General features: G+C 35.9%; 2 protein-coding genes across 7 annotated transcripts in view; one reads left to right on the plus strand and one right to left on the minus strand.

Annotated features, from left to right (window-relative positions):
- LOC106875700 (PH-interacting protein) overlaps window positions 1–10,895 on the minus strand; it is a 49,944-nt gene extending 39,049 nt beyond the window's left edge. For both annotated transcript variants that reach the window (XM_014923977.3, XM_052975444.2), the window contains exons 1-8: window positions 10,711–10,895; window positions 10,297–10,355; window positions 10,013–10,042; window positions 9,629–9,688; window positions 5,126–5,276; window positions 4,536–4,631; window positions 2,589–2,749; window positions 1,516–1,737 (exon numbers count right to left, since the gene is read on the minus strand). In XM_014923977.3, coding sequence (XP_014779463.1) covers window positions 1,516–1,737; window positions 2,589–2,749; window positions 4,536–4,631; window positions 5,126–5,276; window positions 9,629–9,688; window positions 10,013–10,042; window positions 10,297–10,355; window positions 10,711–10,759 — 828 coding nt within the window. In that variant the 5' untranslated portion in view covers window positions 10,760–10,895. The remainder of the gene's footprint in view (window positions 1–1,515; window positions 1,738–2,588; window positions 2,750–4,535; window positions 4,632–5,125; window positions 5,277–9,628; window positions 9,689–10,012; window positions 10,043–10,296; window positions 10,356–10,710) is intronic.
- Window positions 10,239–25,842, plus strand: LOC106875357 (dehydrodolichyl diphosphate synthase complex subunit DHDDS). 5 transcript variants are annotated; one of them, XM_014923653.3, is made up of 8 exons: window positions 10,239–10,376; window positions 18,586–18,790; window positions 19,992–20,134; window positions 20,675–20,791; window positions 23,973–24,074; window positions 24,597–24,711; window positions 24,891–24,998; window positions 25,446–25,842. In XM_014923653.3, exons 2-8 carry the CDS (start codon window positions 18,602–18,604, stop codon window positions 25,680–25,682), a joined length of 1,011 nt encoding a protein of 336 aa, XP_014779139.1. In that variant the 5' UTR covers window positions 10,239–10,376; window positions 18,586–18,601; the 3' UTR covers window positions 25,683–25,842. The 5 variants fall into 5 exon arrangements, with proteins under 5 accessions (XP_014779139.1, XP_014779063.1, XP_014779217.1 ...); XM_014923577.3 differs by lacking the exon at window positions 10,239–10,376 and adding an exon at window positions 11,187–11,322; XM_014923731.3 differs by lacking the exon at window positions 10,239–10,376 and adding an exon at window positions 14,455–14,564.
- The last annotated feature ends 89 nt before the right edge of the window (window positions 25,843–25,931 follow it).

The raw sequence follows: 25,931 nt of genomic DNA on the forward strand, positions 1-25,931 counted from the left end.
CCCAGGCTAGTTGCCAGCTAAGAATACATTGAAATTATACTCTCAATATTGTGAGACTTATGTAGAATATTAAGTAAAATGAAGACTGAATTTAATCCAATAAATCAGCATCTTAGTAAAAGACTAAGAAGTCCTGTTATGGTATTACAATTCTTCAAACTGTTGACCACATCCTTAGACATGAAAATATTATTTACATCCAGAACAAGAATCAAGAAAACTGCTCGAAACATAATACCTCCATAAATGTTAAATTTTTCCACAAAGTTAATAATCTGGAAAATTATAATCCTAACAGTGACTCCATCCATCTGCTGTAGGATCCTATCAGGAGGCAACCATCATTACACTTTCTATTTTTCCCCAAGAAAACATCTCTATCATTCTACAAATCCACTGTCCTTCAACTAAAACCCATAAGATACCTGGCCCTTCATTCTGGTCATCCTACCATTCTATTGTCCTTCAACTAACCAATAATTATAAACAAAGACATTCTCACAGAAAAAAAAAACAGCAGAGAATCATGTATTTCTATTAACACTAACTATTTTATTCTTGTCTAACCCCTTAGAATTAAACTGACCACATCAGGCCAAAATCTACCTGTTTTATGATCAAACCTGCCAGATCTGGCCTCCCACAATGTCATTCTAAACAAACTATCATCAAAACCTTGAAGCTACAAAATAATGCATGATTAATTCAAAAGAATGTGAGTAAATAAGCATTGCATTTGATAGTGTAATCTGAATATGAAAGGGCTAAGTTGTCCTTAATCAAACCTAATCTGTTGTGAACTTATTGATTCTATCAGATTGGGCCACATCAGCATTTAACATCCGTTTTCCAAGCTGGTTGGGCAGTTTGACAGGATCTGGCAAGCCACACTGCATCAAGCTCCAATGTCTGCCTTTGGTAAGGTTTTCTATGACAAGTGCCCTTCCTAATGCCAACGATTTTGAAGAGTGTACTGGGTGCTATTTTTGTGCCACCAGCACTGGTGAAGTCGCCAAGTAACTTGCATGACAGGGAAAGAACACAGAAAGTTCCCTCAGTAGATGAAGAAGGGAGCATTTGAAAGGGGGAACTGACTTAATAGCAAGCATCAAGAGGCTAAAGTATGATAGAGAAACAAACACACGACAGAGATACATAGCTACCCTGCATTAAACAAGGGTGGGAGTTGCAGTGGTAAAATAAAGATGGTAGAGATGAGGTGCCAGAGAGAAATAACACAACATGGAGAGCTTCTACGTAGTCATTCAACCAGCTAGAAATAGCAGCCGCATTTTCAAATCAAACCCAAACATTTTTTTTAAAAGGAAAGAAATAACAAAATCCCAGAAAACAATATGCCTGGGGAAAAAAAAATAAATCAAATCATAACAGGATCCCTTTTCAACATAGGCTTGCCTGCTGGATCGAGACGGACCTAGGCTTAATGACAACAACAAGCAGATACTTTCTTTGTCAATTAAACCAGCTTATAATGAACACTGCAAGCAATATTACCTGTAATGAGGTGATCATGCCTGTATGTCCCTGGAGAATAGCTACTGGTGCTTTAGACCGTAAACACCAAACACGGATAATTTTATCACAGCTGCCTGCAGCAATAAGAGTGTTCTCATAATTTACTGCCATATCCGTTATCTCCGCAGAATGTCCACGTAGAGTCGCCAGTAAGCGTCCATCTGCAGTACTCCATATCTTTACAAGGTGATCATCAGCTCCCTGAAACAAACAAACAAAATCATTAGAATCAGGAAAATTCTGAAACATAAATAATACTTTCAAATTTTGGGCCCAGCAACAGGTGTCTTCCTGTGGAAGAGATACATGGCTATCACAGTTGGAAAAGACATATACATACATACACATATATATAGACTCTCCTATCGTTAGATAACGTATGAGGGTTCAACAACTTCTTACTGAACAACCACATAGAGGATTTGTTTATAGTGATCAAATGTTTGTGTAGACATAAGCTCACTCCCTCCATCAGATCAACATTACCTGTACAGGTGCAACGGGGTGCCACATGTCAGATGTCGAAATGATCGCATAGCAACATGAAATGAAGTGCTTTGTTCAAGAACACAACACAATGTTCGGTCTGGAAATCGAACCCACAATCTCACAATCGTGAGTGCAACACCTTAATCACTAACACACAGACACATTTTGGCAAAATATGTAAAGTTTTGCAACATGTTCTTCTAAAGCTGCATACAATCCCTTGTCATCCTTACCAAGGAAAAAGCAGTGGTTTAGTGATTGGTCTGTCAGGAACCTCCAACCAATGACATTTATGTTCACAAAATACAACAGAAAACAAACAATGCCAAATCTCAACCTAGAGAGATTAGCTTCATTATAAAATAAATAAAACAAAAATAAGCAAAATTTCCCTTGAATTGGACACGATGGCAAAACAAGTAGTATTATTAATTTCTTAATGAGGTAAATTAGTCAAATAAAATGTCAGAACAACAGCATCAGTTTACATCACAAGGCTAAAATTTAGATGTTTAGGCAAAAAAAAAAAAAAAAAAAAAAAAAAAAAAACAAGGTTGTCGTACCGTTATAATATATTCTCCAGTCCGATCAAATGTCAAACAATACACAGCAGATAAATGTCCCAGTTTGCGAGCATGCATGCCCATCCGGGTGAAGATTTGTGTTGGAATAATATGAGGATGATGGGAGAGGCCATTTAACTCGCGTGAATGCAGCAGGTAATCTGTGAGTAGAGAAATCATTATCAATAAGTAAACTGTTAAGATTTTCAATGTTAAATAATATCAGGCATTATATGCAACAATGATAACAGAAGAAAGTGGTTGCTTACAACCTCCATCCATGGTTTTCATCAGTAAAGATTCTGCTCAAAATTGCAAGCCAACAAACAAAGATACTCATCACTTATACTGCTCAGATGGAGCCATCTGTAATTGTAGTCAAGTCCTATAATTAAAAGGAGTTCCAACCACACCCATTCTATCTTTTTTAAAATGGTAGGATGTGATGAGATAAATTTGGCAGATTTTCTAGTGGATCAAGCAATCAAAGTCTGTATTGGAGAGAGAGTCACTTGTAATCAGCAGGAACACAGGGTAGCAATTGTGATGGGAGGTACATCAGAATTTTGGATCATACATACACCTTATGTTTTTTTTTCATACCTCTTCCCAAAGGTAAAAATGGGTCAGCATAGGACCAACACCATTATCTAAGCAAATTTACAGAAGCATTAATGACAATAAAAAACCAATACATGGGGAAGGAGGGCCTTCCACCACTGTGCAGCAAAATCAAAGAAAGCTGCAAGACCAACTACCCTTCTGACCACTGGGAGAAGCACTAAAATTGCAACCTTCAGCAATAATTAAGGTGTGTGCTTCATAGGGAATGAAGGGCTTAAAGAAGAAGAGACATGAAGTGGTCACATCATCATCATTGTTTAACGTCTGCTTTCCATGCTGGCATGGGTTGGACGGTTTGACTGAGGACTGGCAAGCCCAGAGGCTGCACCAGGATCCAATCTGATCTGGCAAGGTTTCTGCAGCTGGATACTCTTCCTAATGCCCATCACTCCAAGAGCGTAGTGGGTGCTTTTTACGTGCCACCAGCACGGGAACCAGTCAGGTGGCACTGGCAGTGAGCATGCTCGTACAGTGGATGGAAACTGTAAAGGTTAACTTTTATATAGCATGTATATATTATAGATTTGTTAATTACCTTTTTCCTACCAAATATTTTTTTTTTTAAATACTTCTGTAATCGGCCAAATATTGAACAGGTGAGAGAAGAAAAGCATAATCTTTATTGTGATTGACAAACTGTCAAATCTTTATTGTGATTGACAAACTGTCTTTATTGAACTCGGCTGGTTTTCACTCATTTTATTTACAAGTTACAATTCAGTGAAGGTGAATGGCCAAGTGATTAAGGCATTGTGCGCCTGATAAGATTCTGGTTTTGATTCCTGAACAGGGAAGTGTGTTGAGTTCTTGAGCAAAGTATTTTATTTCACATTGCTCCAGTCCACTTAGTGATAAACAAGTTCCAGCAAAAGCTGGGAAGTTAACCCTGCAACAGACCAGCATCCTGATCAAAGAGGGAATGTTATAATCTCAGTCCCTTACATGCCACAGAAACCAGGTTAAGCTTTGGCTCCATGGGTCATCTGACCTTACTAGCTCCTTGTTCAGCTGTCCAACCCGTACCAGCATGAAAAACAAACGTTTAAATGATGATGATGATTTAGGTTATATAAGAATCAATTGATAAAATATACAGAAACCCATATATATATATGTACCCATGTTTACGCCTCATCTCTTTATATCACATAACTTAGTAGTTTGACAAATAGATAATAAAAATGTACCAGACTTAAGGTTGGAAAGTCACTGAAAATCTTTGAAGGCAGTGCCACAACAAGGCTGCACTCCAATGAGTGAAACTAGTAAAATGAAAGAATACATGATAGATGAATAAGAAACACCTAAAAGAGTGTTACTTACTGTAATTTGGAGTGGCAATGTTCAATGGAGGCAGCAATGGTGCTTGGTGCAATGTAGCAACATGATGAGCAAGCTTCCATTTTATTACTTGAGAATCTGAAGAAAGAGAGAGAGACAGCATGTCGGTTAAGGGATTCATACATACATACATATATACAGGTCCAATCATTTTAAAACTGATCAAACTATTTTGAATAGACATCAAAACCAATCTATGTTGTAGACATTGTTTAAACTTTACACAGCCAACATATGGTGTAGACGTTTAAACATCAAGTTGCATGGATTATATACAAAAGATTATACACTCATATAACCAGAGATGCCTTTTGGATCTTTCTACAACAGCAATATAGTAAAAATAGTAACAAAATCAGTCATATAATGGGTCCATCCATAACGATACCTTTAACATCTGAAAAGGGATCAAACTGCAGATGGTTGGCTTCATTGATAAAGTTCACAGATCAATAGAAAAAGAGAAACAAACCAACATCTTTAGTCTATTATAAATAATAACTGAAAATACTAAGTTAATTTGTTAATGTATTCTAATTTATCAAAAGAATGCAAAATGCAAGATAAATTACCTTGAGTTTTCCGAAGAAGAGAATGACTTCCAGCACCTAAGAATGTGAGAACGCCAGGTACACTAGGTTTGATTTCTTTGTCTAACAAAGGAGCAAGTCGTTGGCAGATTTTTAAGAGATGATCAGATGTAATATGACTGTAATATGCAACCTAGAAAATGAAATTATAAAAAACAAAAATCAAATCCAGAGACATTATCAACCAACACTTGCAACACACACACACACATATATATGTATATATATGTATATATATATATATATATATATATATATATATATATATATATATATATATATATATATATATATATATATATACACTCCCATTCAACCACTGAAAAATTTTAATCAAATTAAAATAAACATTGCATACACACTTTATTTTCACGTTGCTCTAGTTCACTCAGCTGTGAAAATGAGTTGCAACATCACTGGTGCCAAGCTTATCAGCCTTTGCCTTTCCCTTGGATAACATTGGTGGCGTGGAGAGGTGAGGCTGGTATGCATGTGCGACTGTTGGTCTTCCATAAACAACCTTGCCCAGACTTGTGCCTCAGAGGGGAACTTTCTAGATGCAATCCCTTGGTCATTTGTGACCAAAGGACATCTTTACCCTTTTTAGACATCAAAACCAATCTGTGCTGTAGACATTGTTTAGACACCACACAACCAATGTTTGATGAACATCTACTGACTTATATTTGCATCTCTATAAAACTAATTTACAAAATAAATTAACTAAAAAATTTTGTATTAACTTAATTTTCTAAGATTTATCAGTCCCTAAGTGAGAATGCCATTGCTGTTAGTGTAGAAATAAAGCTTCCTAATTTGGAATCAGTCTATTATATAATGATAACCAGAAATAAAATATTTGATAATGATTGGAGATGAAAATTATTGAAATGTAGTTTAGATGAAAATATTTTTTTAAATATTTCATCTCTAAAAGATAAGGTTAATAGTCTAAAGGAAAAAATGATTTCATTTCTGAATACACTTTCTGAAGAAGATACAAAACATCAGAAGTTGATTTATGACTTCAATCTTCAACAGAATTTGATAGTTCCATATATCTATTTTAGAAAAATTTTGTTGTTATACTTTAATCTTATAATAAATACAGCTTAATAATATCTGAAAGAGAAACAAGACATCTGTAGAAAAATCAACATACTTAAAGAATGAGGCTTTGTTAAAGACACACCTATTCTCCTAAAATTTCAGAATGATTTAGCCAGCATTTAATTCTTTAATATATAAACCACGTATCAAATTCGATTCTGGTTAAAATATATTCCAACATTTTATAGAAAACTATTACCCTACACACGTCCAGGTATAAAAAGATTAAAACTAATAAACATGCAACCAAGATAATGCCAATATTCTGCACAGTTATTGGTAGTGGCCCAAGTATGGAAAGGCATGGCCACCTTTAAGTCAGAACAGAATAAGAAATTAGCTTCAATTATCAATGATATCTTTATCTTTTACTAAAAAAAATTTAATATCGGATTAACTTTACTCATCTCCAAATCCAATGGAACTCTGTCCAAACTATTAAAACCAGTTTATGCTATACAACAGATTTATTATACAACCCATAGGGGTTTTAACAATAAAAGCTAATTCGTTCTTGTCCAACAAACATTACAATAGCTGATTCGTAGGGATCAGATAAACAAAATCAGGCTCCAATCGGCCAAACTAAATTTGTTGGACAAATATCTCAAACTAGAAACAAAAACAACCCTAAAATTTCCTACTTCTGGACGACATTTTTAAAAGTTTGATCAATCACGCTTGAACCAAATAAAGAAGTGGGAGTCGTTTTAAATGACTATCACCATCCATGAACGAGGAAGTCTTTATAAAAGATTTATAAAAACTATTAGATTTGGTTACACCAAAATTACTGACTTCAAATTAAATTAAGAGGCGACTAACTAAACTGTTTTGCACAGATCTCTAAAAAAATTTTTTTTAAATAACCGACATTAACATTATTCCATGTGATCTGCTTCTCCAGAAGCTTGCTAACACAGATCTACATACATAGCTCACATATTTCATGTATTCTGTGAGATTTGTCACTACTGTTATAAGGTACTAATCAAAAGGAATCGGTAAAATTTAGAAACAAAAAAAAAGCTAGCAATAAATGAGAAACGGTAAGTGAAACAAAAGCCATCGTTTAAAGAGTTTAGTAGTAAAGCTGTAGTTATGTAAAACTAGTAGACAAGCGCTTTGTAAGGATGATACACTAGAGCCGAAATTTATGGATACATATCTAACAGGAGGAATAAAGTTAGCGAAAGGTTTACACCAAACTAGAAATTTTGGTCGAAATGTATATCAGTTGGAAACGAGCAAAGAAAATAATGTGAGTCATTTGGAGTGAGGTGTGTAAGTAAGAAATACACAAGAGCAAGGAAATAGACATTGCGTTAGAGTTTGAAGAATCGAAACTTACACGACAGTAATAACTATTACTGCATTTTATTCTACCTTAACTATTAAATAAAACAGATGATGCGATAACAAGAGAAAAATAGGGTCGGATTATTAAGTTTAAAAGCAAAAATGTTCGAGTCGAAATAAAGGATTGAATATCTAGGTCAAAACATCATGGCTTTCTACGTGAACAACAAACGAAGGGGAGGAGAGAAAAGCCTCACTCACAATCGAGGATATTAGCTGTAGAAGGAACTAGTCAGAGCAAAATGCGATTATTCATATATTTACTAGAAGGATCAGTAAAACAGAAATTCAAATTAAACATTTATTTAATTCCTCGACAATGTTAAATATAACAGTCGCCATGACTAATGTTGAGGGGGACTAATGTTCAAGACTAAACGATGGCCGAAACTGCCGACGAACAGAGAATAGGTCAACGATGAAGTACAATGTAAGACGAATTACAACTGGTTAACAGAGTCGGAACGATCGAAAGATTGCACATTTAATTAATGGTCAATAGGAATTTATTTATGAAATTCCTCAAACACCGCCAATGGTCGCTTACTTCAAATGTTATGGCGAGATCGGACCATCTTTAAACACGGAAGAACATAGCAGACACACACGCACACACATTCCGATCGATTCCAAACACAAAATAATTCATTTTAGATTATTTTCTTAATAAAACCAAAGAAAAAAAAGAGAAATTTATCGCAAATATAACATTTCAAATTCATTTCCAACGAAATGCTTTCTGCTCCCTCATAATAAAAAAAAACACGTTTAGTGTCACAAATCAGGTGTACAAACACAAAAACATGTGATTATTTTGGAAAATCTAATATTTTCCGGGATTTATTATTCTTTAAAAAATATCTGTAATAATGGGTCGAGAAGAAAATTCCCCGAAAAATTTGTTGCGAGAACAAAAGGCAATTTAGCAGGTTTGATGGGAATATAAACAGAGGAACAGGTAAAGAAAAAACCTCGTGGAAGTCGGACTCCAAAATAAACATTTTCTCAGTTTATAAACACAACATCATATGGCAAGTTATTTGCCACACCAATTACCACTATATTGGCTTTTAAATAAGATTTTCACTGTTTTTCTCATCCACAAACTTTTATCTGATTATTTCATTTAAAATATTTAATTTTTAATAACTAAATATTTTATTCTAGGCAGATTTGAGTAAAAAGAAATTAAATTTAAGACCAGAAAAATTCGTTTAAAAACTCATCTGGAAAATATAGACGAAGTCTTTTTTATGGAGCTTCAGAAATGAGGACGGGGAAGAAAATAATTTAAGTCGTTGGTATTAAAATAAGGCATCTTTGAGCGATAAGGAAATATTGTGGAAATTTTTTTAAAAAATATACATATGGGTGGGGAAGCGATATTTAGTATGAGGAAATATGTGAGTGTGGAAAAATATGTTGGGCGAAAACCGTCATAGAAAATTGCTAAGGCCACTGTGGGTTTGAGGAGGAAACTTAATTTTGTAGTGAAGTGTGAGATAAAAGCAGCCAATCAGATTGCACGTTTGTCGGAGAGGGTGGCGAGGAAACGTAAGTAATATAAGAGAGGAAAGGAGGTTTCACTGTGACACGAAACAGTAGGCGGATTTTGATTGGCTGTCGTGCACAGTTCGCCCGTGATATCATCATCATTGTCGTCTTCTTTCTTCCAAAACCTCGATATTTCATGTTGTTGTAGGACACAAACAAGAGGAATACTTCCCACCGTCTCTGTATCTTCACCCCACACACATATACACTCACTCACTCAAACTCAATATAAGCATATCAAAATAATTAACTAAAACTAACCATTAATTGCAAATAAGACGTTTTTTTAGATATATTTAGCAGACAAGTTCAAATTCTTACCTCCGCCCAAATTTTTCTTTCTTAAAAAATACCTATTTCCACCTTTCACTTCAAAACCAAATTCTTCGTATTGTAAACATAAAAAAATAAAATTTTAAATAAAGTTTGGTAGGTTTTTTTTTTTCTCCAAACAAAACTCACCAAGTTTTCGTAAGTTTTCAAATGTTCTCCACCTTTCCAATCAAGTCTTTTGGGTAAAAGCTGGAAGAATAAATGAAAACAAAACAAGAGATTTATAAATATATAGTGAAATGAAAGAAAAGGGGGAAAAAATGAACAAGAAAGTGAAAGCGGACAGGTAAAGGGGGCAAGGAAGAAAGAAAAGAGAAAGTTTTGAAGTAGAGAATAATAGGAATCAAGGTGGAAAATAAGTTTTTAAAAGAAATGTAGAGATGTTTGAGGAATTTTTTTGTTTGGGGGGTGAAATTAAAGCGTCCAGTGAGTCTGGTTACTAGGCAGCCAGAAAAGAAAGAAATAAAAACGTGCGTGAAGGCCCGCGAGCGATTCTCAGGCCAACCCGTTTACCTTGTGTTGGTGTATTTCTTGACGCAACACCTGTGAAATAAAGGAGAGAAAAAATAAGACAGGGGTTATATCAATAATTAAAGAAATAAAGAAAGAAATGCTGAGATAAATATTTAACAAGAAAAAGGGAGAGATTCAAAAGAAAACACGCGAAAAGGGAATCGGTCGGATCTTTTTTCGATTTAAATGATAGGGTTTTTTTTTAATATTAAACAATAGAGGGGTCTTTTTAAATATTAAACTACAGAGGGTAATTTTTTAATACTTCTATAATAATCACTTACTTCAGCTGCCTTACTACACGGCCCAGACTCCAGAAACTTGGCAATTAGAAAGTAGAGCTCTGCAAAAAGGAAAACAGAAAGTGAGTTTTGTTTATATTGTGGTTTATTACTATTAAACATGATTATTATTATTGTATGCGGTGCCCTTCCTAGGAAACATATACCCATATCTATATATAATATATATAAATGTATATAGGTATATACTGAGGGTATGTATTTCTGATATGACATTTGTTTTATTACCCCCACAAACACATGTAAATAATATAAAAAGATATCAACAACGGTGGTGGCTGTCGTCGGAAGGGTTTTTCTTTTTCTTTTTTCTTTTTAGGAAAAACCTCAAGACACACACACCGAAAGGGAAATAAAACACAAAATAACAATAATAAATCTCTTTTCTACACTTACCTAGTTCTAATTGCGTTCCACCTTTATCTCCGCCTCTTTCCTCCGACATATTCAGATTCTATATGTTTGCATGCCTTACTAGTTGTACGCTGTTGTATTAAGAATTAGTGAACTAGCCATAGCCATATTTTATGGAGTAGTCATTGAGCGAACAACGACATTCGCCGCCCGAACTATTTACATGCGTATTAATATCTCCCATTGCTTCGTACAGCGGCGCCTGACGTTTGTTGTTTTTGTTTCATTTTTCGTCCTTCGTTTATTTTTGTGTTTGTTTTATTTATTTCTTTATTTTTTACTTCCGCACTATATTGCCAATTCGTTTTTCACTACAGGGCAAGCAACTTAAGAATTATTTTAGCCATCAACATATTTTATTTCTGCTGTACTCTTGTGAATTTAGCGTAACACATGATTTTTTCTTCTCTACTACATATCTCTATGCTCGATCGATACCGCACTATTTTTCTTTTATTCAGCTAGCGAGATAGTGTGAGTGCAGTGGTAGGAGGAGGGGAGGTAATGTTTTAACGTTAATGGCTGCTAGTCAGTTAGCAACGTCATCATAAAGACTAGCCACAGCCCCCGATGTCGTTCAGCTCGAACGAACGGGTGAGTACAAATATCAAAGCGAATAGCACAATTTATTTTGTTTTCAACTTATTAAATTAAAGCAAAAAGATTTTTTTTTCTTTTTATTATAATAAAAAAAAATTAAAGCCGTGTTTAAAAGAGAAACCAAAAGGAGAAAGACTTAGTATAGTAATTACTACTATCAAGTAAGGAGTGATGTGGTTTGTAATCGAAACCTGAGATGTGACATTTCAGGTCGGAAAAACTTAATGGTTAAAAGGTTTTATTTTATTTTATTTTATTTTCTATTCTTACTGAAAGACAGAAACAGTAATTATAATTAAAAATCATAGAAATATGAATAATAATGAATATGAAACTATAATGTGTTTCGTGACGGAAGAGGCCGACTCTAACTTCGCTATAATAAGTAAACAGCCGCAAACGCTAGTTTGATAGTAAATGGGAAAAGATGTAAAGGGAAATAAGATGCTGGGTCATTCATGTATTGCCAAAGAGTATTATTAGGCAATGTGAGAGAAAATAAAATAACTACAACTCCGGGTATGAAAGCGGATCATTGATTCGCTTTGCCAAAAGAGTTCTATCGAGTGTCGCCTCTACGCCATAGTAATCGTAATGGCTGCAGAGATTATGGCGAGTGTGAGTTCACGTGTGTGTATGCAATAACAGTGGGTTTCTGTATGTGCGTGATGAGCAAGCAAGCTACTACACTGGTCCCAATGTTGGGGTACATTATTCCACTAGATTATCCACTAAATCGACTAAGCTGACTAAACAGCTGGCACACGCATTTCCTCGACCAATCCTTTTTCTCTACTTTTCCGGGTATTCTTCGTTTTTCGTTTGGATTCATTTTTTTTATAGTTACTTTGTCTTTTATTTCATGTGAAAAGAAAAATATCTGAAACTGACATTAAATTCGTTTTCGCCTTCTATTAACCCTTATATTTTTCGTTTCGTTATTTTTATATATACCAACATAATTTATCTTTATCATCTGGTTTAGAATCATTATTTTTATGTAGGAGGAGTGTCATAGCATCTATTATATTTGGGGGTTTTTTTTCTATCTGGTAGATAGTGGTATTGGAGTGTTGGATATAGACATGTGTGTGCTTGTTGGTATAACCATATCTTCAGAAAATGCATGTATATTCAGTAGATTAATAATGTCCCAGTAGCGGAGGTTATTGAGATAGATAGTTATATAGATACACACACACACACACATATATATTCTTATACATGTATATGTAATCTAATACTTTTTTTTTATATATATAATAATCTTATGGATAGGTATATATGTATGTCCATATATTGTAAGAATGATTATATATATATAATCCAATTTCTATGTCCAATTTACAGTCCATTTTATAATCTGTATAATCCAGTTTATATAAGCATATAAATCATTATATATATATGAACATATATAATACAATCTAATTTATTTAATATATATATATACTTAAAGTCTAAGTTATATAATCATTTATATAATAGATAGATAGAGCTGTATACAAATATTGACCCACTATACATAAATAATTATATTACTGGATATGGCATACCATAACCAGTAATATATTGGTTGACAATATAAAAGTATACTTGTTCTATAATATTGAGTGTGCTATTCTCATATATGGACAACTACCTCAATATATATATACATATATACACACAAAAATAATGGGTGTTTAAATGAATGTATATAATATATATTATATATATATATATATATTTATTTATAATATATGTGTATATATATATATATATATATATATATATATACACACACATACAATATATAAGATTTAGTATATTTAATATAAATATATATATAGACTTGTTATATATTTTATATGTCTATAAATATATATATTATAATTTTTACATATACATCATCATTTAACATCCGTTTTCTATGGTGATTATAAGTTGGACAGTTTAACATGAGTTGAAAAACCAGTGCTGCACCGGGCTTCAATTTTCTGCTTTGGCATGGTTTCTACAGCTGTATGCCCTTCCTAATGCCAGCTACTTCACAGAGTGTACAGGTTTCTTTTTACGTGGCAGCACCACAGACCCTGGCTATTGAGCCAGAGTCACGTCCTTCTGTCTCCATACACTTAGCCTGTCTATTTCCTTGATAAAATGGTAGAGAGCCCTTTCAGGCATGAATGTCTATGGAATTGCACCTAGAAAGTTCCCCTCCGAAGCACAAGTCCAGGTAAGGTTGTTTTAGGGAAGACTAGCAGTCAACCATGCATACCAGCCTCCTTTCTCCATGGTACCCTTGTTATCCAAGGGAAAGGCAAAGGGGCCAATACAGCTTGGCACCAGTGACATCACAACTCATTTCTACAGCTGAGTGAACTGGAGCAATGTGAGATAAAGTGTCTTGCTCAAGAATACAACACGCAGCCCGATTCAGGAATCAAACTCACTGCATGACACCTCGGATAAGTGTCTTCTACTATATATAGCCTTGGGCCGTGGATTTGGTAGACGGAAAATGAAAGAAGTCCATCATATATAAATATGTGTGTTTGTCTACACAATACTTAAAGGAGTTGCCCTACACAATACTCAAGGGGGTTGCACGCTGAGCAAAATGCTTAGATGCATTCATACCTCTTTACGTTTTTGAGATCAAATTCCGCTGAGGTCAACTTTGCTTTCATCCTTTCAGAGTCGACAAAATAAATACCTGTGGAGCATTGGAGTCGCTGTAATCAACTTACCCCTACCCCTAAAATTGCTGGCCTTGTGCCAAAATTTGAAATTAATATTTTTCTCCTTCTATGGTATCAAGCTGACAGAATTGTTAACACACCTGGCAAAATGCTTTGCAACATTTCGCACCTCTTTACGTCCTGAGTTCAAATTCCGTCAGGGTAGACTTTGCCATTAATTCTTTCAGGGACGATAAAATAAGTACCAATTGAGCACTGGGGTCAACTGCACTGGCCTTGTGCCAAAATTTGAAACCAATATTGCTCTCTCTCTCTCTCTCTCTCTCTCTCTCTCTCTCTGTTCATACGTTTGAGTATCTCTGTTTATATGTATGTTTGATGTCAATTTCTCTCCCATCCTCTCTCTCTCTCCCCCTCTCTCTCTATATATACTGCTGTGCACACATGCTTGTGTGTGAGGGTGAGTCTGCCTCCAGTACCAAAACAGGTTGAATGTCCTAACAGTTGTGTCCAATCATTTCATTCCTGTTGTATAGGCTGGAGCCTGTTCAGGTGACATATGCTGACATTTGTTTGGAATCATTTTCTTCATTAATTACCAATAGACGAACACGATAACTCTATTTTCTAATTTATGTATTTCTCTTTTATTTATTTACTTTTGACAGTTACTAAGTCATCACCAAATTTGATTTGTGTGTGTGTGTGTGTGTTATATATGCGTGTATTCTTTTACTTGTTTCAGCGATTTGACTGCTGCCATGCTGGAGCACTGCTTTAAAGGGTTTTAGTCAAAGAAATTAATCCCAGGACTTATTCTATTTATCTCTTTTTGCTGAACTGCTTAGCTACGAGGACATAAACACACCATCAGTTGTCAAGCGATCGTGGGAGGAGGACAAACACAGACACAGAGACACATAAATATATATACATATACATATATTAAAAATGGGGAAAGCCGGTTTATGGGATTACCTTAGGTTTCCCGTCCGTAAAGGGTTTTGCTTTATGGTGTATTGTCAGATCCCAAAACCTGTTGGCCCAAGATCTCTTAAAGATATGGAGGAAGTGTTGGGCCAACAGGTTTTTTGATCGGCGAGCTGGAAGAAACGTTAGCACGCCGGACGAAATGCTTAGCGGTATTTCGTCTGCTACTACGTTCTGAGTTCAAATTCCGCCGAGGTCGACTTTGCCTTTCATCCTTTCGGGGTCGATTAAGTAAGTAACAGATACGCACTGGGGTCGATGTAATCGACTTAATCCCTTTGTCTGTCCTTGTTTGTCCCCTCTATGTTTAGCCCCTTGTGAGCAATAAAGAAATAAGAATAGGGATCACGACTACCCAACCCACTTCTTCTTATCTTTTACTGCTGAATCTTTAAGATCTCCTTAAGTCACCCAATTGAAATGGTTTTAACGCTGTTCATACACCAATCTTTCTGCCTGACAGTCTTTCTGACTTTGCGTGTGTGTTCTCTTCCAGTACAGTTATGTTATACTAAACGATAATTTGTGTCAACTACCAACAGTTTAAAACTGACGTTTATGTTATTTATATATAGATATTACTTTATCTTCCATAGAGTCTCAGCTCAACTCTTCTGTCTATCTATCTATCATCTTTCTCTCTCTCCCCTCTGTCTCTTTCACTCTCTATTTAGTCTGTCTCTTCCACCGGTTGATCCTGTCTTTTATATCTCTCTTTCTTTCTTGCCCTCACTCTCTTTATCTATCTGTCTGTCTATCTATCTATCGTTTCTTGTACCAGTTTAATCTGTCACTCTATTTTAACCTCTCTCTCACTCTCTGTCTTTTTCTTCCATTCACTCCCCAAGTCTTTCTTGGAATTCCTCACCAAATCTAACCAACTAAATGTGATTACCTAAATCGATATCACTTTCTTAAATTCGTTTGTAGTAGCATTTAAAAACAAAGTAAGTAGCACTCATTTACAATCTATCTATCTATCGTTTACTCTCGTTCCTTCCCAACGTGGATTCTCTTTAATGTATAAAGGTTGGGGAATATGACTGCGACGTGTCATACTCGCGCTCGTTTCGTTAACGCTTCTTTTATCAGTGCCATTTGTATGTATCTTCTTTCGTGTTTGTATTTATTAACACAGAACGACATGTAATTATAAATCGAGAACGACCAAACTTTCACCCGAGCCAAGTAGTCGCTAGACGTGCTAGAAATAGCAGCATAACAGCGAAATCTACGTCGAATCACATGCTTCCGTCTTTGAAAAATATGGAAGAAAGCATCGGATAATTTAGTCTTCGATGCAGTATTTGAATAATAATAATAATAATAAAACGGGATGACACGACTGGAATGTCTTTGATTATAAACTTGGCTCATCGGGGCTGATTTCCAGCTAAACAACCATAACAATAGGAATCCTCTCGTTCGATCTTCGATCCATTTTGTTTATGTATCTTTCGGCTACATCAACGTCTATATACACCTTGGTTTATATACTCCAGCGTGTATACATACACACACCTCAGTTTGTAATACACTTTAATCTAAACATAGTTTTTATCAAAAATGTAAAATAAATAAAACGCGTTAACGATGTAGCCTTCATGTGGTCGTTTCATCCTGTTAGAAATAGCAGTCAAATCACTCAGATCACAGCCTGTGGTCTCGTATGAAGGAGAGCAGAACATGTAGAATTTATAATCCTTAAAGCAATGGTGAGGTCACGGCTGGAATACTTTTGATTCTAAGCTTGCATGATCAAGGTTGATGGGGGTATGTAGGATAAACTACAGCAACAATATCGTTAATAAAATATCTTTTAATCCGGATACTTTGAACAACAGATCTGTACTATTAGTAAGTTGGGGAGGCCAAAGAAAGACAATGTTTCCTTAAAATATGTCAACGTGTAAGGTTTAACCTGTACTTGGACCCTTGGTGGGATGCAATAGTTTTCTCTATCTTAGTGATTTTGTTTTTTTCCATTGAGGGTTTTAATGTGTGTGTGTGTGTAATATGCCATGTAAATGTACGTACCATGTTGCGTGTATTTATTAAAAATTAAGTTCTTTATGGAGTTAACAATGCGACAAAATTAAGTTAAGAAAGTTCCCTGGGTTTGTAAATAAGTGGTAGAGTTGGGGTTGCGTATGTATGTAGATGTATGCGCCTGCATTTATGTTCAGTGTGAACATGTCTCTGTCTATGCGTACATCATTACTTTTTACATGTTTATATTTGTAGATGCTCACAACAAAATGTGTACTTGTATTCGTTTAAAGAATTTCAGCTATATGTATGTTGACAAACAACTAGAACTCGATGCATGGGTGTGTGTGTTATAATGGGGGAGGCCGGTTTATGAGGTTACCTTAGGTTTCCCGTCCATAAAGCGTTTGGCCTTACGGCGTATCGTCAGACCCCCAAACCTGTTGGCCAAAGACCACTTCAAAACATGCTCTACATCTTAGAGTGTGCTTCTTATCCGGATTTATGTTTTTCTACAAACGATCGATATATATATATATATATATATATAGCGGCTTTTGGACACTTTAGACGATTTAGTTCTAGATTTTTTCTTTTTTTAAGGTGGGATGGACATGGTTGGAACTACTTCGTTTATGGAAAATTTTAGTTTTGAAAGAAAAATTGTTATTTCAAATCCAGTTTAGGACTGTGAATATCCAGGGATAAAACACATGGCGATGATCAGGTATCAAAATGTAAAGATATCTTGGCACTATCACGCTATTAGACATCTAATAGCGTGATAGTGCCGATATCTTTTATCTTGTACTTGTTTCAGTCAATGGGTTGAGGCCATGCTTTGAGCACCATCTTGAAGGGATTTTTTGGTTGAACGAGTCGACCCAGCATTTAACTTTTTCCAAAACCTGCTATTTATTCAATTGTTCTTTGCACCGGACCGCTAAGTCACGGGGACGTAAACACCGGTTGTCGAGCGTTGGGAGGAAGATAAACACACATAAATAAATAAATACATACACACACGCACATATATATATGTATATATATATATATATACAACGGGCTTCTTTCAGTTTCCGTCAACCAAATCCACTCACAAGCCTTTGGTCAGCCCTGGGCTGTAGTAGAAAACACTTGCCCGTGGAACTGAACCCGGAAGCATGTGGTTGGGAAGCCAGCTTCTTACTCCACAACCATATTGTCAATATGCACCGTAAAAGATGAGGTGAATAACCTACGAAGAAAGGTCATCAGCTGGAGATGTAGAGCAAGGGAGATAATTATTGTAACGAGTCGCTTTGTTTTTTTCTCTTCACGAATTTTCATTGGAAAAATTTTAACTAAATAAATTGTAATTTTGTTTTGTTTTTTGTTTTTCATTTCAAAGATATAAAAAAATTAAAGCATCAATGTTTTAATATCACTCTAAGCGCAGGCATGACTGTGTGATTAAGAATCTCGCTTTGCAACCTGCTGTGATGTGTTGTGATTGTGAGGTATTTATTTTATTACAGTCCATCAGATGTAAAATCCAGATATTAACTAAAATGTATATTTTCTTTTTTTTTTTTTTCTCACCCTTTTCCTCCAGAACCAAATTAAACAAGATGGATTTGTCTTGGATCCCTAAGAAGAAAGAGTTGTCATGGCTGCAAGGTATCTGTGCACAAATAATAAAGACTGGCCCCATGCCGAAACATGTGGCCTTCATCATGGATGGCAACCGGCGTTTTGCCAGCAAGAATTCAATAGACCAATCGCAGGGACATATCAAAGGATTTATTGCACTTACTGAGGTAACATTACAAAGATATTGAGGCCTTGCTTACTACTACTACCACCACTACCACTACAGTTACTCTTCTTCTTCTTTGTTATTATCATTATTATTATTATTATTATTAAGGTGGTGAGCTGGCAGAACCGTTAGCATGCTGACCAAAATGCTTAGCGGTATTTCACCTGTCGCTACGTTCTGAGTTCAAATTCTGCCAAGGTCAACTTTGCCTTTCATTTTTCCGGGGGTCAATAAAATAAGTACCAGTTGAACACTAGGGTCGATGTAATCAACACATCTCCACCTCCCCCAAGCTGCCCTTGTGGCAAAAATTTTAAATAATTATCATTATTATTATTATCGTCATCATCATTATTATTATTATTATTATTATTATTATTATTATTATTATTATTATTATTATTATTATTATTATTATTATTATTAAGGTGGTGAGCTGGCAGAATCGTTAGCACACCAGGCAAAATACTTAGCGGTATTTCACATACAAATTCCACTGCGGTTGACTTTGCCTTTTATCTGGATAATCCTGTCAGCTCCAGAATTGAGAGGATATTAACACAAGGCAGGGCCCACTTAAAAAAAGAGTATTATCATAATTATTATTATCGAGTGGGCCAGCAGAGCATGCCATCAAAGTGACACTGGGGTACAAATATACAAAGTCCAGTACACCCATCATAACTACCCGTCTGATAAAGGTACACCAGGCACATGCATCACAACCGTATGTGCGTGACATAGTGATCTCATATCAAGATAAGCAGAACATAACCTTGCAGTTGGGGCCCAGTTAGAATTTCCTTCAGGTTGAGTAGCTCATCCCACTCAGCACAAATGTCTCAAATGGCTTTGGCAACTTTGGTTCCTTCGTTGAAAACAAAAAGAAGCAGGTGCCGAAAATACTGATTTTTTTTTTTCTCCATTTGGCACTCCATTGTGACATTTCTGAAAACAAGTAAATCTTATCCAAATTTCAAAAGCAATTAACAAAAGTTATAGAAGAAGAAGAGAGCTACAAAACCCATAAAACACTGCAATAAAAATGCTTTATTTTATATTATTTCAAATGACACTGCAAAGAATTGAAAAAAATTATTTGGCAACCCAATACTACCAATGGGGTTGGTGATGGAGGCCACATTTCCTACTTACAAGCAACCAAAACATTAAATGTCTGGCATTCTTCTTTTCTGCAGGTGCTGAACTGGTGCCACAATCTTGGAATCACTGAAGTTACTGTTTATGCCTTCAGCATTGATAACTTCAAACGGTCGAAGGAGGAGGTGGATTGTTTGATGGGTCTAGCACGAGAAAGGTTCAAACGTCTTCTGCAAGAGAAGTAAGTAATGTAATTATATTGTTACCTAAAATTTGAGTTTTTGTAATGGCTTCTGCTCCTCAGAGTTGGTTGAACTCATGCCACCTTCAGACATTCTTCTCTCCTCTTCTCTTCACCCTTGTATCCAAGGTCTTCATACCCCAAACCCAAACCTTAATCCAATGTTTCTCAACCATTTTTAATCTATGGACCCCTTTGGTTCCTATTCTACTCAGTTGGACCTTCCTAACTATTTGATGCTTAAAAAATCCTATTATAATTTTAAGATTAAATATCATTACAAATTGTATAATTATAATTATTAAAATATTTTGTCTGTTGTGGAAGTGTAATCAAGTGTAACCGAGTTCGGTTCCAGGCAGTGACCTGTATAATAATGATAATATTGAAAAATACCTGATCAATGAGGACCCAGCTTCGAAATTTCCCCAAGACACCTGATGAAGGCTGGAGAGTACATCAGCCGAAACGTGTTAACAACAAACAAGATGAGGACAAATATCCATCAAATGTAAATAATGTTTATTAATTTAATTTCAGAGAGGAATTATTGAAGAATGAAGTGTGTATTCGAGTGTTTGGTAATCTGAGTTTGCTTCCAAAAGATATCCGAGAGAATATTGCTGAAATTGTCACAATTTTCAAAAACAATTCCAGGTAAGCAATATCTCAATCACTAATCAACAATTAATCAACAATTAATGCCATAATTCTGTCAGTCACTCTGTTATGACAGGGAGAACACTACAATAAAAATGTTTTTTATATTATTTCAAATGACACTACAAAGAAATGAAAAGTGGAAGAAACAGGTTTGGAGCTAGAAAAGGCAATAAAAAAAAGTGATTAGCGCCTTGAGTGTAAAAGAAGAGAAAGGGAGACTGGATGGAGATGGCAAAAGTGTATGAGAATTGGATGGAATGAGAAAACATGATGATTAAAGAATGGGAAGAGTATAAGGTAATGCCGCGAGCGTGTTGGCTTGTTTCTGTAAGTTCCGCTGACCTTTATGGTGTGCGATCGATTGACGCACTGAGTGTCGAATTAATGTCCTATTTTTCTTTTTTCACTCATGATTATATATTCTTCTGTTTTGGACTTATATTTTAAAGCGGAATATTTATCTATGCAAGTATGTTTTAACAATAAGTTCATACTTCGTAATTTCTAGAACTATCTAACGTATCATTAAAATATATACATCATCATCATCTATATATATAGTATTGTGTGAACTGACTGAGATTTGACTGCTATTTAACATATCGAAAGACAACATAGTGGTTCTTTATTTTTCTTCGACACGATCAACTCAGTAACTCATTATCCGACCTATCTTTCTTTTCTAAGACAAAAGATTACGATTTGAGAGACATTTGGCTGCTACTTCTAGCAGGCAGTCGAATGACTACGTAGAGACTTCCTTGGTTTCATTACCGTTGTTGTTGTTGTTCAGACACTTCGGTCTCATCCTTATCCAGCCAACCTATGATCAGAAGTTCCATTCGAGACCGACGTGTCACATTTTCTTTTAGATATATGCGCAGACATGGCTATGTGGTTAAGAAGCTTGCTTCCCAACCACATGGTTTCGGGTTCAGCCCCACCGCGTGGCAATTTGGCTAAATGATACATATAATGTGTTTGTGTTTGTTTCACGCACACAAACGACCGTTGCTGGTTTGTTCATGTCCTCGTAGGTAGGTTGGCAGCAAAAAAAACCCGACAGAATCATTGCCAGAATTTACATAAGTACTGGAGTCGATTTGTTCAACTAAAACCCTTCAAGATGATGCTGCATCATGGCCGCAGTCCAACAAGTAAAACGAGTAAAAGATAAGAGATATTCGCCAGGATTACATCTTATTCACTATCTTTTTCTAAAGACGTTAGAATGCAATTTGAGGGAAATTTCGCTGCTATTTCTAGCAGATTGAGCGAACCCGAAGAAGCTGCTTCATTAGTTCAATGTCCTTTGCTGTTGTGTAACCCCAGGTCAGCCCTGAGTCAACAGCCCTACGATCAAATGCAATCCAACCATGTTTTTATGACGATTTTACGACCGCGTTAAAGTCCTCCTTTGTTGATAGTGATGAAGGCCTCCACGTATCCCCATCACCATCTGGTTTCATATGCTACAAATGAAAAATAATCTGAAGAATTTGAACGAATGCGCAAAACCGAAAATTTGAAGCGGTTTCATCTGATGGAGAAAATGGAACAAAAACAAACAAAAAGTAAGGTCAAGTTCGCTACAGGGTCATTGGTTTAAGTTAAAGAGACCGAATGGTGGATTCGGGATCAACTTAGCAAGATCGACAGGCCTAGACTGTATAAAGGTGATAGACTGAGTCGCGCACTTCCTAATGAGAAAAGGGAGAATGAACGTTATCAATACCTGTAACCGCGGACCTCGACTATAACTACTCTGCCACTTATTTATATACTTGGAGTATACGGCGTAGATAAAATTATAGTTGCATCTTATTTGCATAATGTTACCGTACAAACGTTCGAAGATAATTGTACTGTTGCTTTAATTGTCGATTGTTCCACCTAATTGTGATTGAGTAGTGATTTTTTAAACGCCTATAGGAATAGATTATTCGTAGAGTTCGAAAGAGACGTGGTAGGGAGGGTTGGTGTTTTGTCGTCTCTTGTCGCACTTGCCCCGATATCTTACCATTCCTGTGGAGATGAAGGGAGATAAGAGAGGCTGCTCCTGCTTTCTTTTGTGTGTAATGAAGGGAAATAAGCGATGGTTGCTTGCCGACTTTTCACCGCTATTATTATTATTATTATTATTATTATTATTACTGCTACCACCGCCACTACTACTACTTATGCTGTTGTTCAGTTCCTTGCGTCGGGCCCGCTCCTAAGGGCAGCGTCCCCTAACATTATTTGCACCACGGAGTCGGGGAACCTTTGCGCGTAGCAAAACTCGATAAAGTGCATAAATATGATTTAATTATTACATATCTTTTATCTGTTAATAAAACTGCGAGAATCTATTTTAAGACTGGTATTTATTCTATCCGTCTGTTGCCGATCCTCTAAGTTACATGAACGTAAAAACACCAACACCGGTTGTCACGCAGTGGTAGTGAACAAAAAGACACACACACGACGGACTTCCACATTCTTCCTTTTATCAAATTCACTTACAAGGCATTGGTTGGTCCTGGGTTATAGTAAAAGACGCTTGCCCAGGGTACCGCACAGTCAGATTGAACCCGAAACTAAATGGTTTGCAAAGTGAGCTTCTTAATCACATCTTCATACCCGCAACTATAGGATCAAAACAGTTCTAGCTTTGACTGTCATTTTAAAACTCGGGGAGTGATTTGGCTGCTATTTCTAGTACGCTGAGAGACCACATCGAAGTTCATATGACTGACATTCTGTTGTTGTTGTTGGAGATGGTGGGAGTTTGATCTGAGAGGGATTTGGCTGCGATTTTTACCAGGCTGAACAACCACTGACGCTTGTTGTTTAACCCCAAATCAGCCCTGGTTCTTCAGAAATTGGATTGAAGGTGTTCTAGCCATGACCATCCTATCTACTTTTCTATATGCTCTTTCTTTTTAAAGACGTTAGGAGGTGATTTAACAGGATTCGGCTGCTGTTTCTAGCAGATCAACCACTATACAGAGTTCCTTCAATGGTTTGTTATTTATATGCTCAGGAACAAAGGGGGCAAGTGTACCCACTAAAATTTTTGTGGGGCATTGAAAACTTTTGGAACATAGAGGTAGGCGTGGCTGTGTGGTAAGAAGCTTGCTTTTGAACTACTTGTAAATAATTGTAACCAAGAATCTAACATTGAATTTTGCAGGAACATTTTGAACATCTGTATTGCTTACTCCTCCCAAGAGGAAATAACTTGTGTTTTGAAGGAAGTGACTGAAGCTGTGCAGCTAGGACTGATCAAAACAAGGTAAGGTATATATTATATGGAGCAGTCCGTCGGTTACGACGACAGGGGTGACAGCTGATACGGTCGACGGAACAGCTTGCTCGTGAAATTAACGTGCAAGTGGCTGAGCACTCCACAGACATGTGTACCCTTAACGTAGTTCTCATGAAGATTAAGCATGACACAGGGTGTGACAGGGCTGGCCCCTTTGAAATACAGAGACTACTCATTTTTGCCAGCTGAGTGGACTGAAGCAATGTGAAATAAAGTGTCTTACTCAAGGACACAACATGTCACCAGGAATTGAACTCATCACCTTACAGTTGTGAGCCAAATGCCCTAACCACTAAGCCATCAGATTGTGGTTGGTGGAAAGACCATGCTGAGGCCTCCAACCTTCAATGGACTGAACAGAAGTAATCCAGTCAAGTCCAATACAGTTGTCATGTTTACTTTTCAAGTTTTTAAAGAATTCCATATGAAACTGTTGTGTTGTCAACGTTTTTTGCGTGGTTGTTACAAATATTTCTATCTTTGATGCAGTGATATTGATGAAGAGGTTCTCCAAAACTGCATGTACAGTGGCAGATCTCCCAACCCTGATCTTGTAGTGCGAACATCTGGTGAAGTGAGACTCAGTGGCTTCCTTGCTTGGCAGGTAAGTAACCTCGTTTACCTACAATCAATCCATACACCCACCTACCCACCCACCTTGCTGCAGTGTTTGTTTCACCTAATGGTTCTGTATTTTATCAAACCCAAAAAGCATGAAAAGCCAAATAAGAATAAAGATGAGGATGATATTTTCTGATTCAGTTTTTTTTTTTCTAATTTCAGAGCAGTTTCAGCTGTTTATCCTTCTTGAATGTTCTATGGCCAGAATTTTCCATTTGGCATTTATTTCTCTCTATTCTCCAGTATCAACGTAGCCATGATGTAATTCAAGTACGTACACTTACATTTATTAATGTATGTTAGAGGAAATGGCTGTTTGATGAAACTCTTTGGTAGAATGCTTGATTGTGTGTGATGGTGTTTTGTATCCAAGCTCAAATTGTTGGACAAACAACTAGGCATGACCAAGATATCAGGAAATAGTTGTTTGATGAAACTGTTTGATAGAATACTTGAATTTTTTTAGTTAAATGGTTGTTGGATGAAAACCCAGCTACAATATGCATTTCATGACAGGCTTTATACTTTATTTCATTTCATTTCCCCCACTTTATTGTATCTTATCCTGTTTTATTTCATTTCATTCTATTTTATTTCTTCTCGTTCTCCTCCCTTTCTATCCTTCTTACAGTGTTATCCTGTTATCTTATTAATGAAAGTTCTGTTTGACCTGACAAAATATTTGACAAATTTTTTTTCTTTCTTCTTGTCATCTAGGAAGCTGTCAATTATAGCCACGAGAAATGTGAAAGTACCCAGCTGGAATCAGACCACAGATGTGTTCACAAAGACTCTGAGAATGTACACAATTGTCCGAGTGAGCTCAACATTAATCGAAATTCCAAGGAGTTGTCTTACACAAGGGAAAGGAAAGAAAGAGTGTCGTCTTTCCTCAGTTATTTATATTCTAAAAGGGAGTCATATATAGAAAATTTGTGTCCCAAAAGTATGTAGAATTGTGCTCAAAGACCAAATAGGTTCTTTTAAGGATTATTATTTTTATTTTTTCTGTTTAAATGACTATTCAAATGTTTTTAGTGTTCTGACAAAAAGTATTAAACAGAGATCTATCTTATTACAAACACACTTTGTGAATAAAATTTATCAAAACCTCTATTATTATTATTATTATTATTATTATTATATGTTCTTTCAGGGTTGATAAAATAAAGTATCACTCAAGTACTGGGATTGATGTAATTG

The sequence above is a fragment of the Octopus bimaculoides genome, chromosome 21 (genome assembly GCF_046866305.1).
Source record: "Octopus bimaculoides isolate indiv1 chromosome 21, ASM4686630v1, whole genome shotgun sequence".
NCBI lineage: Eukaryota > Metazoa > Mollusca > Cephalopoda > Octopoda > Octopodidae > Octopus > Octopus bimaculoides.

Bases quoted from the DNA above. Each gene is read 5' to 3' on its own strand.
- LOC106875357 (XM_014923653.3), top strand. From the start codon at position 18,602: ATGGATTTGTCTTGGATCCCTAAGAAGAAAGAGTTGTCATGGCTGCAA. The intron at 20,792-23,972 runs GTAAGCAATATC...TGAATTTTGCAG, and splicing joins ATTTTCAAAAACAATTCCAG to GAACATTTTGAACATCTGTA. The intron at 24,075-24,596 runs GTAAGGTATATA...TCTTTGATGCAG, and splicing joins CTAGGACTGATCAAAACAAG to TGATATTGATGAAGAGGTTC.